The 18,904-nt window shown below is 52.6% G+C and overlaps 1 protein-coding gene across 4 annotated transcripts in view; it reads left to right on the top strand.

Annotated features, from left to right (window-relative positions):
* The first annotated feature begins 4,171 nt into the window (after positions 1-4,171).
* Positions 4,172-18,904, top strand: part of LOC111139774 (golgin A3) — a 46,329-nt gene continuing 31,596 nt past the window's right edge. For 2 of the 4 annotated variants that reach the window (XM_022492157.1, XM_022492156.1), the window contains exons 1-4: positions 4,172-4,352; positions 9,555-9,843; positions 11,937-12,080; positions 15,792-15,904. In XM_022492157.1, coding sequence (XP_022347865.1) covers positions 9,735-9,843; positions 11,937-12,080; positions 15,792-15,904 — 366 coding nt within the window. In that variant the 5' untranslated portion in view covers positions 4,172-4,352; positions 9,555-9,734. Of the gene's footprint in view, positions 4,353-9,554; positions 9,844-11,936; positions 12,201-15,791; positions 15,905-18,904 lie in introns of all 4 variants that reach the window. The other 2 variants (XM_022492155.1, XM_022492154.1) reach the window with 1 other exon arrangement.

The following is an 18,904-nucleotide window of genomic DNA, read 5'->3' as shown; positions in this document are numbered from 1 at the left end:
TCCCAGGACCCTGGGACCATGACCTGAGCCGAAGGCAGAGGCTTTAACCCACTGAACCACCCAAGCGCCCCTCCTTTTTTCTTTTCTTTTTTTTTTTTTAAAGATTTTATTTATTTATTTGACAGACAGAGATCACAAGTAGGCAGAGAGGCAGGCAGAGAGAGAGGAGGAAGCAGGCTCCCTGCTGAGCAGAGAGCCTGATGCGGGGCTCGATCCCAGGACCCTGGGACCATGACCTGAGCCGAAGGCAGAGGCTTTAACCCACTGAGCCACCCAGGCGCCCCTCCTTTTTTCTTTTTAAGATTTTATTTCTTTGAGAGCAACTGAGCAGGAACAGAGGGGAGGGGCAGAGAGAGAAGCAGACTGCCTGCTGAGCAGGGAGCTCAATGGGGACTCAATCCCAGGACCCCAGGATCATGACCTGAGCTGAAGGCAGAAGTTTAGCTGACTGAGCCACCTGGGTCCCCTCATTTTTTTGTTCATGTATGTTTGTCTCCTTTGAAGATGATGAGCCTGGAACTCATCAGTGGCTTCCCATCGCCCTGGCAGACCCCGTGCAGCTTACCCCTCATCGCAGACCCCCTCCCACTCTGAGTGTGCTGACTCCTTTCCAGTAAAGGTCTTCCCCAGACCCTTCTCTGCCCGCCTCTTTGTCAGACAAGCTTAGCTCAGCTATAACTTCCTCAAGGAACTCTTTGAAAACGGGACTCTCCTTGCTCTTCCCTTGTCTGAAACGCTTCCCTCGGTGACCTGCACGACTCCCTACTTGGCTCATGTGTTCGCTCACTCATCTCACTCATCCAAGGGCCTCCCTAAATCGCAGCACGCCTCTGCACCCTGTTTCCTTACCCTGCTCTTTTCCCAGCTCCTCACCTCTTGTCTTGTGTTTCCGTGTGTGTCCGGTTGTCCGAGTGGATGTAAGCGCCTGTGACCGCAGGGGCTGTGTAGTGTCTCAAAGAGTGCTTGGAGTACAGTAGGCCGCAATGAAGACCGAATTAATGACTGATGTAATTGGTAGCCCCTCCCACTGACACAGTTTCCTCCGCATGAATGATGCCCTGGAGGGCTGGTCTTCCCCACACAAACAGAGCTGGACTGGAGGAGGGATCCTGTCTCCTGGTCCCCAGCTAAGTCCTACACTTGGAACATTGACCGGCACATGCAAGGCACTGGAATGTGTCCGCCAACAGATGGGTTACAAGATGTGGGGTATCTAGGCAGGGCAATATTACTCATCTGTAAAAGGAAGAAAGTTCTGGTACGTGCTGAAAATGATCAAATCAATCTTGAAGCCTAATGCTACATAAGAAAGAAGGCAGTCACAATATGTCACGTATGACGTGATTCTTTTTATATGAAATGTCCAGAATAGACCCATCCATAGAGACAGAAGGTGAGTTACTGGTTGTCAGGGGAAGGGGTGTTGGGGACTGCATGCACATGGACTAGAGGGGCACTTGGGGGTTATGGAAATGTTTTATTACTGCATTGAAGTAAATCCAGTTTTATTTGCTAAAATATAAATGTAACTGCAAGTTTAAAAATTGAATTGTACACATTAAAAGGGTAAATTGAATGCAAATAACACCTTGATAAACTTAAAAGTTTTACTTAATTAGCATTTTTTCCCTGCGTGGATATGCCGTTTATATCTAGGCTCATTTGTTTTTACGTTTAGTGTCGTCTGTCGCGTTTTACTTGCGTTTTACTCGCGTTTTACTCGCGTAATTTGTTCCCCAGTTTCCCACACTGGTTACTCCTGCATAGCTCCAGTTAGTCACGTTAGTCCAAAGTGTGTACAGCTCCCTTTGGGGTTCCTGCCCCACTTTAGCCAGCCCCCCACCATTCCTTGGCAACCACTAATCTGCTTTCTGACTCTATAATCGTATCACTTCACAAATGTTATGTAAGTGAAAGCACATGACACAGTATCCTTCTGAGATTTTCCTGCCTCAGCATAATGCCTTGGAGATTCATCTAAGTTGTCCTGCGTATCAATAGTCCTTTTTTACTGCTGAAGAGAGACCCGTGACGTGGGTGCTCCCCAGTTTGTTTAACCGTTCCTCTGTTGTGGGGTTGGTCAGATTCCAGTTGTTTCCAGTTTTGAGCTATTACAAATAACACTGTGGCGAACAATAGTGTCCAGGTTTTTGTGTGGATCTAAGTCTCATTTCCCTCTCAGATAAATATCCAGGAGGACAATTCCTGGGTCGTACAATCAAGTATATGTTTAATTTACAGAAATCGCCAAACTTCAGAGTGGGCGTGCCATTTTATAGTCTCACCAGTAATGTATGAGAAGTCTAGTTTCTCCACATCATTGCTAGCATTTGGTGTTGCTACTGTTTGTTTTAGCTGCTCCAATAGGTGTGTGTAGTAAGAGCTCGATGCAGTGCTGATTTTTATTTTTATAGTGGCCATTGGTGTTGAAATCTTTCACAAGCTTGTTTGCCATCTGCATATCCTTTTTGGTGAAATGCTTCATACGTTGGCCTTTCTGGGTACCAGGTTTGCAATATATTTTGTAACTAACTGCAGCTTGTCTTTTCCTTGTCTTAGTGGAATCTTTCTCAAATCAAACAAAAAAAATTTAAAGATTTTATTTATTTGACAGGGAGAGCAAGAAAGGGAACACAAGCACAAGGAGAGGGAGAGGGAGAAACAGGCTTCCTACCGAGCAGGGAACCCAATGCGGGGCTTGATCCCAGGACCCTGGGACCACGACCTGAGCGGAAGGCAGAGGGTTAATGACTGAGCCCCCCGAGGTGCCCCTCAAAACAAATGTTTTTAATTTTGGCGAACTTCAATTTATTAAGTTTATTCTTTTGTGGTGTGTCCAAGAACACTTCACCAAGCCTTCAGTCCTGAAATTTTTCCTGTTTCCTTGTAAGAGTTTTATAGTTTTACACATTTCTGCACTTAAGTCCATGTTCATTTTGAGTTAAATTTTTGTGTTTGCAGATGACATGATGGCCTATGTAGAAGATTCCAAAGAATTTATAAGAAGAAAACCTCCTATAACTAATAAGTGAGTTTAGCAAGTTCTCAGGATACAAGATCAACACACAGCATTTAATCACATTTCTACATACTAACAGTGAATGCATGGAAACCAAACTTTAAAACGTTCAATGCAATTCCATCAAAATCCCAGAAGGATTTTTACAGACAAAAACAAGTTTATTCTAAAATTTATATGGGATGGGGCGCCTGGGTGGCTCAGTGGGTTAAAGCCTCTGCCTTCGGCTCAGGTCATGATCTCAGGGTCCTGGGATCGAGCCCCGCGTCCGGCTCTCTGCTCAGTGGGGAGCCTGCTTCCTCCTTTCTCTCTCTCTGCTTGCCTCTCTGCTTACTTGTGATCTGTCAAATAAATAAATAAAATCTTAAAAAAAATAAAATAAAATTTATATGGGAGGGCATGGATCCCCAAATACCTGGAACAATCCCTACGCAGTCCCGGGGCTTGCTGTACGGGTGCTGGAGGCCGCCGTGTGGGCAGAGGGACAGGTGGCCGAGGCCATCAGGAGCCAGAGCAGACACACCCCACAAGCAGCCCGCTGATCCTGGACAAGTGTGCAAAAGCACGCTAATGCAGGAAGGGCAGTTTTTCCCACAAACGGGGCCGACACAATTTCATACCCGTAGACAAAGGACACCCGTCACGTGCACCTCCCGGCCTGTGCCAACAATGCAATTATTTTTATTTTTGAAAAGGTAAGACACGGCCACGGCCCCCCAGCCGGAGCCAACTTGGCATTGGCACCTTAAGATAAATAAGTCGCGGGGTGGGAGGCGGGGGATTCCGGGTTCGAGGCGCCGCAGAGACGAGGTTCCCCCCCACCCTGCACCCCGCCCGGGAGCTGCACCGACTCCGCCCGCCGCCCCCCACCCCTGCCGGCGCCTCCTAGCCACGCCCCGCAACGGGGCCGGGGCGGAGCGAGGCGGACCCCGCCCACAGCCTGACAGCTGGGGCGGGTCGGGGCGGGCACCCGAGCCCTGGCCACGCCACTTCCGCCGGAAGTTCACTGGTTTAGCTTCCTGCTGGAGTTGGTTCTGCAAGTCCAGAAGTTGCATTTCCCTAGAGGAGAGACTCGCAAACTCCCATTCTGAAGTCTCCCTCACGTCGGTTGTGAGTGGGCTCTCGAGTCCCACCGTGCGGCCGGGGCAGCCCGGCCTGAGGGCGGCTGCTGGCCGGCAGAAGAGGACGGTCTGTCATCCGGAACGGAGGATTCGCGCACAGCTTGTTTCCGGAGGGGCCTAGCCCGTCGCCGCGCCGCGCCCCGCCCCTCGTGCGGCCACGTCTCCGCTGGGGCAGCGCGGCCGGCGGCCGCCGAGGCTTCCACAGCTCCCGGGTGAGGGTCGTGGGCAGGCGCCCGGGCGGGGGCTCCGGCCTGGGGAAGCGCGGGACCGCCGCGGAGAGCCGCGGCGCGGTCGGGGCGGAGGCCAGGCGGCGGGCGAGGGGCGCCGGGGCCTGGGCGGACGCGGAGGACCGGCCGCGGCTCCCCCCGCAGCGGCGACGCCCCGCGTCGGTCCCGCAGCTCGCCGTTGGCAGCCTCGGGGCCCGGCACCGGCTTCCTGAAGCCCGCCCGGCGCGCCCTTCCCGAGCGCTGAGTGCGCGGCGGTGCGCGGCGTCGGTCAGAGGCGCCCCGGCTCCCGCGGCGGCTCGGCAGCGTCGGGCGGCGCCTGGCCACGGGCTCTCGTCCTGCTGCAGAAGTTCTGCCCGGGCACAGGCGGGACCCGCGGTCGGGGGCTAGCGGGCCGTCGGCTGCAGCGCGCCCGTGGCTGTTCGCCCCGCCCTGCGCCTCGACTGCGGCCGGCTTCGGGGCGCCGCGCGGGGTCCTTGCCCGAGGGGCTGCGGCCAGGCTCGGGCCCCGGAACGGAGCAGGGGGCAGCGCGGCCTGCGGTCTCCGGGCACCTGCCGGTGTTGGTGTGACGGGCGCTGTGCGTGCAGGTCCTGACACCGAACTCCCCTTAGTGAGGCGGTGGGCACGAAGATGCGCCCTAGTGCGGGGCGCCGCGGTGGGTGCGTCTGCGGGACAAGAGTGTGTGGGGCGGGGGGAGCAGCAGCGGGCCGACCCCGAGGGAGGGGGCCGGCGTGAGAAGGGAGCTGCACGCCGGGCGCGGGCCTGCAGGCGGGGAGGAGCGGGCGGCTGCCCCGTCCTGGTTTGTGGTTTTGTTGGCGCGGCTGCCCCGCCGGGAGGTGGTCTGCGGGTTACTGGTGGCGCCCGCGTGTGAAACGCTCCACATGCTTTCCTCTTGCCAGCCCGTCTCTGGAGCGAGAGGTTCAGTTCCCCTACCTGGAACCGCGGGAAAGGAAAGTAAAAATCATCCGACGTGACTCAGATTCAGAAGTGGCGGGTTTTGTTTTTGTTTTTTTGTTGTTGTTGTTGTTGTTGTGTTCTGTGGTTTGGTTTGGTGTTTGGCCGGCCGCCTCAGCCGGGTGCTTCGTGAGTGGGAAGAGTGTCTCCGGCTGGCTTTACCGGTCAGCTTTGACGAGCGCAGCCAAGGAGGACACCAGTAGTAGCAGGAACCGTTTATTGAGCGTGTGGGGCCGACTGCGCCTTGTTGCGTTTAATCTTGGCAAAAGTTTGTGTTCTTTTTCTCGTCATCGCATTGCTGAGGAGACTGGCTGGGAGTGGTTAGGACTTCTGCCAGGGCCTTAGGGCGGAGGGCGGAGGAGTCCAGACCGCCGCTGGAGCTCACCCTGGCCACAGTACTGCGGCCGCTGCTTACCTGTGGTTGCTGGTGTGGCCTCAGCTAGATGTTCTTTTTTTTTAAGATTTTATTTATTTGACAGAGATCACAAGTACACAGAGAGGCAGGCGCGGGGCGGGGGGGTGGCAGGCTCCCCGCTGAGCAGAGAGCCTGATGCGGGGCTTCATCCCAGGACTCTGAGATCATGACCCGAGCTGAAGGCAGAGGCTTGACCCACTGAGCCACCCAGGCACCCCTACATGTTATCTTCTTGAGGAAGTCCTGTTTGATCTCTGGCCCTGGTGTTTGTAATTGCTAGTGGGAGCAACTTAAGGTGGGGTACGTGGAGCTGTTCCTGTGTGTCTAGAACTCACATAATCCACTGTGTGGGGGAAGCCGGAAGTCACACACACTTGCCTGAGCCGGTTTTCTCGGTACGACGTCCCTCGATGTCCGATGGCGTGAATTCAGAGTTATGAACACTGTGTAAGTCGTAATTTTGTTCCGTCTCTTCCCTCTAGGAAACAAAGCAGAAAGCAGGTGTCAGAAATGCTGCTGTGAGGGGCGCCTGGGTGGCTCAGTGGGTTAAGCCTCTTCCTTTGGCTCAGGTCATGATCTCAGGGTCCTGGGAGCGAGGCCTGCATCGGGCTCCCAGCTCCCCCCCCAACCCTGCTTGTAATCTCTGTCTGTCAAATAGATAAAGTGTTTTTAAAAAAAATGCTGCTGTGAGAAGACTGATCCTTTAATTGTTTTGTTTTTTAAACCAGGGACTGGAGTGCATGTTACTAACAGCAGCTTCCTTGTGCTGTGCTCCCAGCTGTCTGACCCTTCTCCTTGCCCTGTTTTTGTCAGCACTGAGGGAATGAGACCCTGACGACTGAGTCGCACTAAGTACAGTCCCCCTGAGACAGGACTGACAGAGAAGGCCAGCGTATTACCTGACGGGAGGGGACCCCTCACCAGAGGCCGCTCTGGGCAGGCAGGCAGTGGTGTCGGTTGTCCGGCTGCAGGAGGCGCGGCCCGTGAGCAGGAGGCATCTTTGAGAGTTACCGGGGCGTGTCCCACCCAGTGCCAGGGTCTCATCTGTGGAGGGCTGCGCCACCCAGCTCTGACGCGGGTAGGATCTCTCGGTGTTTGGCAGGTTTCTTGTTTCTCAAGAAATCACATAGAGGGAATTAGACGAGTGGAGCATGGGACAGCGCTGTGCCCAGCGGCCTGACGCATTTGTCTCCAGGTTTGGTGGAACTCGAACGTCTCAGCCAGAGACAGTGTCGGGGTCGAGTGTTGTCACTGCCTGCCTCGGTGGCGTGTGCTCCTCCGCGGCCCCTCGTCCGTCCCTGGGCCTTCCCTTGTCCGGTTGGCCTGTTCTGTCTCTGGCCCGAGTGAAGTTTGGCCGCCCACTCTTCCTTCTTGCCCAGGCGACGTTGCTTATTGGGGATGTGGCCATTACGTGCTGCTCTGCCCATTGGGAACTCCCAGGGACGTTCTCTGTCTCTCACTGGACCGTAGCTTCCCAGTACTTTTAGTCAGAATAGTTAGAGTTTCTCCGTGTTTGAAAAGGCACTGTTGGTGTTCGGGAGGCAAACACTGTTTTGTTGTGGAGCCGCTAGCTTCGTTGCTAAGGGCTGGAACTTGGCAGGGCCAAAGACTGAAGTCAGGAGCCTGCACTGAGCACAGCTTGGAGTAGGGCTGTTCAGGAGTGGGGCAGACTTGGAGCGGGGGCTTCTGCCTCCGAGGTTTCTGCAGCAGGCTGGAGGAGGGGGGCACGCACGCATTTGCAGTGCGGCGTGCACGGAGGGGAGATGGCCATGGCAGAACGGAGTGGGCCGGGTGCTTCTCCTGAGGCCAGGAGAGATTTGAGAGCAGTGCCAAGTGGCAGACATGGAAGGGTCCTTGGGAAGTTGACCTGGTGGTCAAGCAGGGAGAGGCGTCCCTGCGAGAGGGACTGGCTTCTGCCCGAAAAGTACTCGGTCTGCCATTGTTACCTTTTCAGGCATCATAGGGAAAGGTGACTTACACGCCTTCACCCCTGCCTCCACAGGACAGAAACAAGGATGTTGGAAAGCAAAATGCAAACATTTTCTTTTGTTAAGGAGTGCGTCAGGGTGAGCGGCACCTACCGTGTGCCCTGTGCAGTGACAGTTGATTCCACATTCCACTGTGTTGGTTGCTTCCTGTTCTGCAAGTGGCCAGTGATGAGGGGCTAGCCTGGCTGTCCCTGTGCTTGTGTGCCTTGTCTTGCTTTGTGGGCGTCCCTGTGGGATCAGCCATCTACAGCAGCCAAGTGGTTTTCCGTGGAGCTGGGACCCTGTGCAACAGTGATTTTTGGATGGCCCTGTGAGATGGGCGGGGATAGGTGTGGAGCCTCCAAGAGCCTGTTTGTCCATCCACCCCTCTCCCCGACCCCAGAAAGGCTTTTCGGATGGAAGAGATTACTGATTATTGTGGAGACAAAAACAAGATAGCTCCTTGCAGACAGGATCCGTCCTGGCCAGCCCCAGTAACTCCCTTCGTTTCTGTGATCCAGTATTTTTTCAGCCTTCAAACACTTGCGTAAGGGATACGCCGTGAGCCACACGGGCACCCAGCCTTTCAGTCAGCTGCTTGGATTGTAGTCACCTCTGTTGTCTCACATTCTGTCGTGGTTCTTTCTAGTACAACCCTTAGTGCTGGTTCTACACTTAGTGGTCCGTGTAACCTTTTCACGTTCGTGCCAGCACTGGTCCTGAGCCACAGTGTCTTTGGCCTGTCGGGTGCCAGGCAGCAGAGTGGAACGTGCAGGTGATTAGAGCTCAAGCCAGACCCTCCTGGGTTTGCACGGGGGACACTGCCATCACTAGTCACTTGATCGTGGGTAGGCCGGGTTATGTCAACCGCCAGGGGCTGCCTGGTCGAGGGGTACGGCAAGGGGATTGTGGAGAAAGAGGCACACCTGCCTTCCCTGCGGTGGCGCCAGCGTCAGCCCCTCCCTCTGTGGCGCTGCTCAGGCTCTTACCTGAAATGTCTGTATGGGATTTGTAAGCTAGAGAAGGAAGGCATGTAGACGTTGTCCTGAAACTCGTGAAACAGAATAGGATAGGGTGACACTTACTTTAAGGGGAGTAAATGCCAACATCTCCGCAGCATGAATGGTGGGTCGGACCTTATCTGATGATCAGGAGTAGGTTATGAATATCCTCGGTTCACTTCCAAAACAGTGACCAGGTGCCGAACTTGGGGTGAAGGTTTCTTCCCTTAACTTTAGCCTAGCAGGATGGGCCAAAAGCTGATCCTGACAGAAGTGAAAGACGAGACTGGTCACCTGCTATAAGATGCCTTCTCTGGACCCCGATTCCCAGGTGGATACCTTTCCACGTGTCATCAGCTCCCTGTGCTTCCCCGATACAGTGTACAGTTTCCATGTTCCATGTACTTGCGTCTTCCACCGTGAGGTCAGGCTCCTGGGAGGGGAGCTTGCCCTTGGAGCCCTGTGTGTCCAGTACAGGCGTCACTGGTCACAGGTGGCTACTTAACCCAAATTACTTATATTTTAATGAATAACTCAGTTTCCTCGGCCTCCTAAGCTCTGCTTCTGCTAGGAGGCTCCCTGTGGTGCCTACAGGTCTGGTTACAGCCCCATCTGGGCAGGATAGCCCGTAGCCGGCACCAGCACAGGCATTAAGCACCTTCTGGAACAGCCCATATTCAGCATTGTATCCTCAAAACCTGGTATATTGTAGGTACTCGAGGGTTGTCTGCTGAATGAATAGGTCTGTGTTTATTTTATAGGTGTGAGTTGGGAGCCAAATGGTAGTCTTGGAATTATTACTCAAATCTGGCAAATGAAGATTCCTAATTCTTTCTTTTTTCCTTCTTATCAGGTACCATGAGATTACTTGGTTTGCGTTCAAGCCACTTATGAGACTTTAGATCTCCCCGGAATGGAAAGCTTAGTGTGGTTCTTCCCAGAAGCTTTTGGCCACTGCTGATGGCCGAAACCACACCTGCCAGCAGCTCCTGTGCAGCCCCTGAGACTCCACCCAGCCTGTGCCGTTCTGACCATGGACGGGATGCCAGCCGGCTCTGGCGCCGGCACCGCAGCTGCCCCGGAGGCCCTCCCCAAGCTCCCAGGCTCACTGGCGCCGGCTGACCAGCAGGATGAAGCCCAGTGTAAGTCACCGGGTACTCTGCTGTGACATTTTGCCTTAAAAGAGGAGGACATGGAGCCTCTTACATTTTGGAACAAAACTGTGGTGTTTAAGAGCATAATGAACTTTATGTTCAGAGTGTGTTTTTACTAGTCCGTTGAGTGTTTTTTCTGAGTCGATGGCAACTTTAAATCAAGTACTGTGCATGTCACACAGGGTAGGGGCTGCCCCGCTCTGCTCCGGTGGCCTTCTGTGGGCTTTCACTGACACGCTGTTCCCTGCCTGGTGGCCTGCCTCTCTTGTCGCGCGGTTGCTCGAGTTTTATGAACTGGGATCCAGAAATGGTCCAGGAGCGCTCTAGGGATTACTGGACCACATTGCGTGTTCGCTGATGGTCATCCACGCGTCAGAACTGCAGGGTGCGTTGCTCACTTGCTTCTTATGCCCCTTAGGAGGGTCGGGGTAAGGTGCTTGGAAGTGGTCCGGTCCGTGTGCTCCGGTTTGCTAGCAGAGCTTGCCTTCTGTTCTGGAAAATGATGTTCAGGCACCTAAAGTGGTTCTGTTGACTACCGGTCCTGCGGGGCCAGGGTGGTAACAGCAAGGGCCCAAGACCGGGGATTCGACGGCAGGATGTGCGGGGATCCCGCTCTCAGACCCGCCGCCAACATGGCGAACCCTCCAGCGGGGCTCTCACTTGATCTCGTTTCACGTCTCGTGTAAACGGAAGATGAATGGTGCGAGCGCCTTAGGATGGCTGTAAGGACTGCACGAAATGGTGCCTGAAACCCAAGTACTCAGACGCAGTGGGAAGTGGTGGTAGCCGTATTTTCTCATTGTCTCGTCATCTTTGTTACTTGCTTATCCACAGTTTGGCTCGTGTGTGAGAATATACATATGTAATGTTTTTTGGCCCTTCTTTTAGATTTTTTTAGAAGTACAATATAATGCTCAAAACATTATTTTGTCATATGAACAGGAAGATGTAGAGACTCTCCCAGATCTGTAAGCCCATCAGAAAGTGGTATTGACCTGATTACCTCATATCTGAAATGCAGGCTCCCCTTCCCTTCACCCAACATGCAGCCGAAGGGATGTTTGTGTAAGAGCAGACGGTCGAGTCAGAGCTGTGGTTCAGGCTCCTCTGCTTTGAGTCTGTGGTTTCCCCTTTGTATTGTTCTTCCTTTCAGGAAAGCATGACAGTGAGTCGCTGCATTGGTTGAAGCTAGTGAATGTCAGAAACTCGTTTTGGATTTGCTTGGGCAAAGGGCAACTTCCTGGATGCATCCTGGGTACATCCAGGGATCCGAGTGATATGGATCCCTGTGGGAGGCTCAGACCTTGCTGCCTTCGGGAACCTCTGGAACCACCCCCAGAGGCCCCCGGGCCCTCCCTTCCTCCCTCTAGGTGCCATCTTGGTTCTTGACCGCCAGCTGGCTCCCTGACCGGGGTGAGGGGACAGGGAAGGTAAACATGATTTAATTGTAAGAAGTCTTTTTTTTTTTTGACAAGGCAAGAGATTTCATGTAGTGTCTGACCGATCTGTGTGTAGTGATGTTAGTGGGTGAAACGGGTTGTCGTCTAGCACGCGTTCATCACATGGAAGCACAAACTCCGACTCCTTGCCACAATTGTTTGGATCGGTTCGTGTAACCTTGCCTTAGATCTTTCATTTTGGAGGATACACTTATGCTTTGAAGACAGCTTTGGAACTGGCCCAGTGTGCGTGTGCGGCCGCAGCTCTGGTTAGCGTGCTGTCTCCAGCACTGTTAGGAACGTTGTCAGCTGTGTTTTTAGCATTTACTTCCTTTTGCTATTTTTAAAACAAGACTTTCATGGGATTTCTCATTGGTCTTGTTTAAGTGAAAAGGAAGCACAACCACTTAAATCCCACAGGCTCGATTCCACAGTGAGCAGTCCAGCCGCTTGTCCGATACCGCCCACTAACAGGAGGAGAGCGAGGCCTGCTCTCGTCCCAGAGCGAGCAGTCTCACGGGGCATGGAGACAACTCACGCCCCTGCATCTGCAGTCCCTTCTGTCCGGTGTTAGCCACGCGTCTGGAAAACACCTTGATCTGGTGGTTAAAAGCATGATGACCAGCCCGCCCTCTTTTCCAGGTGCCAGAGCTTCAGATGGAGGAGGAGGCCTGGATGTACCCAGCAAGGACGACACCTGTCAGAATGGGCCGACGCCACCGTTATCAGACCCTTCGTCATCTCTCGGTCCCCCCACAAGCCCAGGGGGTCCCGATGCCTCTCCAGGTGTGGCTGGTTTCCATGACAACCTAAGGAAGTCTCAGGGGACTAGTGCTGAGGGCAGTGTTAGAAAAGAAGCTTTGCAGTCTCTCAGACTCAGTCTTCCTATGCAAGAAACGCAACTGTGTAAGCATCTGTTCCCACTGGGCTCTTCCCTGCTCTCCGCAACCCTCCTCCCGCATCCCTTGTGACTCACCACCCTTCAGAGGCACGTGCCCTGGCCAGCTTGCTGCTTGTCCCTCTGTCATCACTGTTTTATCACTGTGGTGGGTTGTGCGTTGAGCAAGTGGCTCCCTCTTAGAGAGAAGGTATACTTCTTCGTGGTCGACACTGGGGACGCTGCTCCAGGTCTGGGTTTAAACGACTGTACGGCACGTCTTTTGTCACGTTGGGTGGTGAGCAAGCAGTCAGTAGGGAGTTAAACTTTGACAGCTTTCTTTACTGAGTTATTTAATCAGCGCGGGGACCCAGGGGTGAACAGTCATGAACTGGCAGCCCATGAGCCCTGGAAGCCTCCAGGCCTTTTTCCAGCATGTTTGTCATACACAGACACACATGATCTTACATAATGGGATGGTACCACACATGGTGTTTTTACCTCTCACGCCCCTCCCCGGCCTGCAAGTCACATTCTCCCATGATCCTTTATACCCCTGCAAACGGCCAGGTTTCAGTCACAGTGTTTTAAGAAGGGATTAGATTGTCATAGCCTGTATTTCCTGGTCAGTGTTATCACGCGGAGCTTGCCCCCACGCTGTTGGGTGCAACTGCAGATTCATTCTGGGAAGGCTGGTCGGGAGCCCCTGGCGTGGCCGGGTGGGCTCTGCGCCTGTGCGGTCACCCGTCCTGACTGATGCTGCGTGGCGCCCGTGTCCAGCAGGGTTGGCGCTTTGATTTCTGGGGGCTGCGTCCCAGAAGCAGAATGGTTGGTGGGAAGCAATGGCGTCTGCATTTCTGTCGTGCACGGTCCTGTCGCCATGCCACTGACGACCCTGAGAGGCATGGGCGCCCCCCGGCACGTGCTGTTTCCGGTTTTGCCAGCCTGTTGGCTGTGCCATGATGCTTCTGTGGCCCCTCAGTTCGGAGCTCACACTTCCCTGATCATTTGGGCGTCTTCTGCCTCTTGGCCGTTGGTCATTCTTTTCTGTGAATTGATTTGTTTGGCCCATTTTTCTTTTGGATTGTTTGCCTTTTTCATCACAGGCATTATTTTACTAGGGCCACAGTGTGTTTTTAAAATTTCTATAAACCTAGGGGCGCCTGGCTGGCTCAGCTGGTGGAGTGTGCAACTCTTGATCTCGGGTTTGTGAGTTTGAGCCCTACACTGGGTATACAGGTTACTTAAAAAAAATAAAATAACTTTTTAACTGTCAACATTGAAGTCCAGAGCTGTCATTAAAAAACTCTGGATTCTTGATTTGTAAGGATTTGTGAACCCTAAGCCCAGGTGCCCACATGGTGGCATCCCGCGGCCACCAGTTGCCCCTCCTGGCGAGTATTTACCCAGCCCTGACTCTGCTGAGTTGGGCTCCCTGCTTGAGTCCATAGACTCCTAGGTTTTTTGCCATGTGGACTCCTTTGCCCTGTGAAAACTACTAGACCTTTTCAGTGGTAAACAAGCACATTAGTAATGACTTGGTGAGCTCTTAGCGAAGTTCTTGGCAATTGCCCAGGTTTTAGAGATTATTATTATTTAAGATTTTTATTTATTTTGGCGGGGGGGTATGCTTGCAAGTCAGGGGAGGGACAGAGGGGGAGAGAGAGAGAGAGAGATTCTCCAGCAGACTCCCTGCTGAGCGTGACCTCACCACACTGAGATTGGTACCTGAGTTGAAACCAGAGCGGGATGCTTAACTGAGCCACCCAGGCGCCCCTGAGGTTTTAGGGTTTTTTTAAAAAAAGATTTTATTTATTTATTTGACAGAGATCACAAGTAGGCAGAGCAGCAGGTGGGGAGGTGGGGAGAAGCAGGCTCCCCGCTGAGCAGAGAGCCTGATGTGGGGCTCGATCCCAGGACCCTGAAATCATGACCTGAGCCGAAGACAGAGGCCCAACCCACTGAGCCACCCAGGCGCCCCAGTTTTAGGGATTATTTAAAACAACAGCTGCGCGCACCTGGGTGGCTCAGTGGGTTAAAGCCTCTGCCTTCGGCTCAGGTCATGATCTCAGGGTCCTGGGATCGAGCCCCACATCAGGCTCTCTGCTCTGCCGGGAGCCTGCTTCTCCTCTCTCTCTCTCTGCCTACTTGTGATCTCTGTCAAATAAATAAATAAAATATTAAAAACAACAACAACAACAACAGCTGCTTATCTTTTCAGAATCCACATCTGAAGGTGGCGCTGTCTGTAAAGTGGTGAGATGAGGACACTTTTGTGCTCTCATCGGTGTGGTAGCTGACCCTGCCTGTGCCTATGGCAGTGCTCAGGTGCAGGGCTGTTGAGTGTGAAAGATGCCTATGGCTTTTGCACCTTTTGCTCACTCCTCAGCTCTTTTATTACCCAAAACGAAAGATTTGGGTTCTGAAATATTCTAAATTCTGTTTTTAGGGTTTTTGTTTTTTGCTTTTTTTCTTTTAAGATCTTACTTATTTGAGAGAGAGAGCATGAGAGAGGTGAGGGTCTGAGGGAGAAGCAGATTCCGTGCTGAGCAGGGGGCCTGATACGGGACTCGATCCTGGAACTCCAGGATAATGACCTGAGCTGAAGATAGTCGCTTAACCAACTGAGCCACCTAGGTGCCCTTGTAAGTTCTGTTTTTGGCCAAAAAGTTGTCATTTCCCCTTCTGCCCTTGAGCCTGGCCCCTGGACTGGAGTCGCCTCTATCAGGAAACTGAGGTAACCAGTCCCAGGCCTCGCAGGGACGCCTGCTTGGCCTTCACTTTGAGGTGAGTCCTGAGTGGGACACTGTGAACAGTTTGTTTCCTTAGGAAGTAACGTCTGAGCACTGCTTGTGTGAGTACCTTCGATTTTGCAGAACTTGACTGTAACATGATTTGCCACGGAATTTAAATAAGTTGTGGGTCCGATTGTGTCTGCAGATGTGACTGTGTGGAGAAGGCATGTTTGGGGTCCCTTGACCATGTGCTCCGATTATCCCTCAGTACAGTTCTGTGGACATGACTGTCCACGTGCTCCTAGGCAACGTCCCGAGCACGGTTGGAGCTATGTGCGGGCTGAGGGTCCCTGAGCCTCGAACGCTCGGCCCTGGCTCTGGCTTGAGATTTAGTTTTTCTGTTGCTACAAGTCATGGGGGACCCGGGTCCGTTTTCCAGCTGAGTGCCTGTGGGGAGCGGCAGACTGGTGGCATGAGCACGGACCCAGTACTTTGCCAGTGGTTTCGGCCACGCCGGTCCGGGGCTCACGGTTGTCTCTTCATCAGGCAACAGCTCTTTCAACCTAAAAGGCGAGGCATTGTTTGAAGCGAAATCATAGTTAATTGGTAATTGAACGCAGAAGAGCCAAGCTGCTGTTCTGCTTTGTCCTCTGTGCCCTGCTGCTTTATGAATTTTTAAATGGTGGCTCAGTAGGTTAAAGCCTCTGCCTTCGGCATAGGTCTTGGTCCCAGGGTCTTGGGATCAAGTCCATATCAGGCTCTCTGCTCAGCGGGGAGCCTGCTTCCACCTCTCTCTCTCTCTGCCTACTTGAGATCTCTGTCTGTCAAATACATAAATAAAACCTTTAAAAAAAATAAAAATAAATGGTCATTTCCTTACTGTAGGTTCAACAGAGGCTTCCCTGCCCCTGGAGAAGGAGGAGCAGGTCCGACTTCAGGCTCGGAAGCGGCTGGAAGAACAGCTCAAACAGTACAGGGTGAAACGCCAGCAGGAAAGAGTGAGTCCCCCTGTCTCCAGCGAGCTGATGGGCAGCTTCAGTGCGGAAAACGGAAATTCGCCATGGTTTCTAGGACCTATCAGTGGTTTCTCTGTGCTGGGATGGCTGCTTGTGCTTCTCTGGCAGGACCCTTCCTCTCTGCATTTCCCACCCTCTGGGGCTCCTGCCTTCCCTTGGATCAAGCATGTTTGATTCCTGTATCTGCCATTTGAAAAGCAGAGACTGCAAGCTCTTGGGTGTGATTTTTCTCCCCCTTTGAAAGGAGCAATCAGTTCTAGGTTTCAGCTGTTTATTTCATGTGTGGTGTCTGCTGACTGGTGGTCTGTCCAGTGTTAGAGTCTGTGTCATGTCATGTGGATTTGATGACTAGGTGCTAAAATCAGTTCTGTTCAGGTAATGAAACTTCTTTTGGCGTGCTAATGAAAGCAGTCTTTTATTCTTTTATTTTATTTTTTATATTTTTATTTTTTAATTTTTAATTTTTTATTTAATTTTTTAAAGATTTTATTTGTTTATTTGACAGATCACAAGTAGGCAGAGAGAGGGGAAAGCAGGCTCCCCGCTAAGCAGAGAGCCCAATGTGGGGCTCGATCCCAGGACCCTGGGATCATGACCTGAGCCGAAGGCAGAGGCTTTAACCCACAGAGCCACCCCGGCGCCCCGAAAGCAGTCTTTTAAAATCGTATCAAGTGACTCTAGGCAAATGGGTGTGGGTGTTCGTTTCATACTTTGTTTAACTTTTCTGTACTTGAGAATTTCCAATTAAAGGGATTCAAAGTTAAAATATTTAAACATGCTTTCAATGAGTGATTTAGTGGTGGCATGACCCCGCTAGGCTCTTTGTGTTCCCAGGAGGGGGCTGTGACTTTATGGGTGTCATTGCTCCAAAGCCAACGTGAGGGAGCTGAAGGAGCCGCCACGGGGCTCTTCTGCCTGGTCAGGGGCTTTCAGGGTTGGTCCAGCCAGCCCAGCAGAAGTCCCAGGGATAGTGGCGAGTGATCATTTTGTGCCAGGCCTTGTGTCCGGTTCCCTACGGAAGAGGAGCCTGAGGCTCAGATAGGTAAGGAGCTTGTCAGCGGTCACTCAGTGCTGAAGGGGAGAGTCGGCGTGAGGACCGGTGTCTGTGGGCCAGGCCTGTGCACCCTGCCACCAGGCGCCTGTCCTCACTCTGCCTCCCGGACGCCTGCCTGGCTCGTCCAACATTGGGCGATTAATGTTTCAGGAGTTCAGTGTAAGATTCCAAATGTGAAATTTAGCGTCATTTCCCATCTTTAAAAATAATATAATACACGCACATAACTAATAGTTGAAATGGAAGGTATTTCCTTCAGTAAGATCTTCAATGGAAGATAGTTTCTTCAGTAAGATAACATCTCTTCAAGTGATGGAAACGGGCGTTGCGTTTGTCACGTGCTGTCCTGACCGACTGTCAGGCCCTGCGTGCTCAGCTCCTCCTGCCCTGAAGAAGGCAGGCAGGAGGGCAAGATGCTGTTGTGAGGACCACCCCGGCCTGCAAGATGCTGTTGTGAGGACCACCCCCAGCCTGCTCCAGGGAGCCTCGGCAGGGCCAGCGGAGGCAGAGTGCGGCGTGCAGCGGCGCTGTCCTGGGCGCAGACCACAGTCTCCCTCCTTTAGTCCTCCTCAGCCCTGCGAGGAGGGGTGTCACTGACGCTCGGGGCAGAACGGTGGGCTGCGTGGGGGCCTGAGCCCGCCGTCCGCGGGCCGAGCTGCGCTCCCCACTGCTGTGCTCTCGGGCGGCACGTGACCAGTCAGCACCCCTGCCGGCACGTGGACGAGTGCGGGACTGCCGGGGGAGGTTTTCCTGAGGACAGGCGAGTTCAGAATGGGAGAATCTGCCAGAACTCCTGGTGGTGGTAGGTCCATGTGAAGGGGCTTAGAACCATCCCAATAGGCCCTGAAAAGGTAGTTGTTCGATAAAAGTCAAAATACGCAAAACAAGCAGAAACTACTAAACTAGGAGCAGAAGGGTATTTCTTTAGGAATATTTCCCTTACCTGGGAATGTGGCTCAGACACCATATTCACATGCCACAGACGGTAAGAGTTCTGTCCTGTTGACAGCCTTTGGGAACATCGTTACGCCTTGGCAGGCAATTGAGTCTTCATGCCGCCTGCGCCCCTCACCGTGTCCTGAGCGCAGTCACCCTCACAGCAACGTGTGTACCAGCATTTCATTAGAACCTCCTCTGATCAACATTATGGTTGTTTCTTAGTTTTTGTATTTTTAATTTTTATTTTATTTATTAATTTTTTAAAAAGATTTTATTTATTTATTTATTTATTTATTTGACAGAGATCACAAGCAGGCAGAGAGGCAGGCAGAGAGAGAGGGGGGTGGGAAGCAGTCTCCCCGCTGAGCAGGGAGCCCAATGCAGGGCTCGATCCCAGGACCCCGAGATAATGACCTGAGCCGAAGGCAGGGGCTTTAACCCACTGAGCCACCCAGGCGCCCATGTTTGTATTTTTTAAACAGATTTTATCTATGAGAGACAGAGAGTGTGTGCAGGAGCGGGAAAGCGGGCCTCAGAGAGAGGGAGAAGCAGATTCCCCGGGGAGCAGGGAGCCCGATGCGGGACTTCATCCCGGGACCCTGGGATCATGACCCAAGCTGAAGGCGGACACTTAACTCACTGAGCCACCCACATGTCCCTGGTTGTTTCTAAATTTTTGAAATTGCAAACAGTGCTGCAGTGAATATTTTGTGCCTTGGTATACTTTTGTGGACAAAGCCTTGAATGTCAGATTATTGGGTAAAGGTTTTATGTGTTTGTTAGCTTGATATTCTGCAGTCTGGATGGGCTGGACTGGTTTATACTCCAGCCGGCAGTAATGGGACTGCTAGTGTGGCATGCTTGTGAGCATTAAAGTAACAAAGATTGGATTTCGTTCTCTGACAGGTGAGAACAAGTGTCTCCTAGCAGTTTGTGCTTTTTATGTGTTAGTGGTTTTTGTCTTTTTTTTTTTTTGAAGATTTATTCAT

The sequence above is a fragment of the Enhydra lutris genome, unplaced genomic scaffold (genome assembly GCF_002288905.1).
Source record: "Enhydra lutris kenyoni isolate GAN:26980312 unplaced genomic scaffold, ASM228890v2 scaffoldscaffold117, whole genome shotgun sequence".
NCBI lineage: Eukaryota > Metazoa > Chordata > Mammalia > Carnivora > Mustelidae > Enhydra > Enhydra lutris.
Note: the sequence above shows the minus strand (reverse complement) of the source record. Positions and strands in the feature narration are given on the sequence as shown.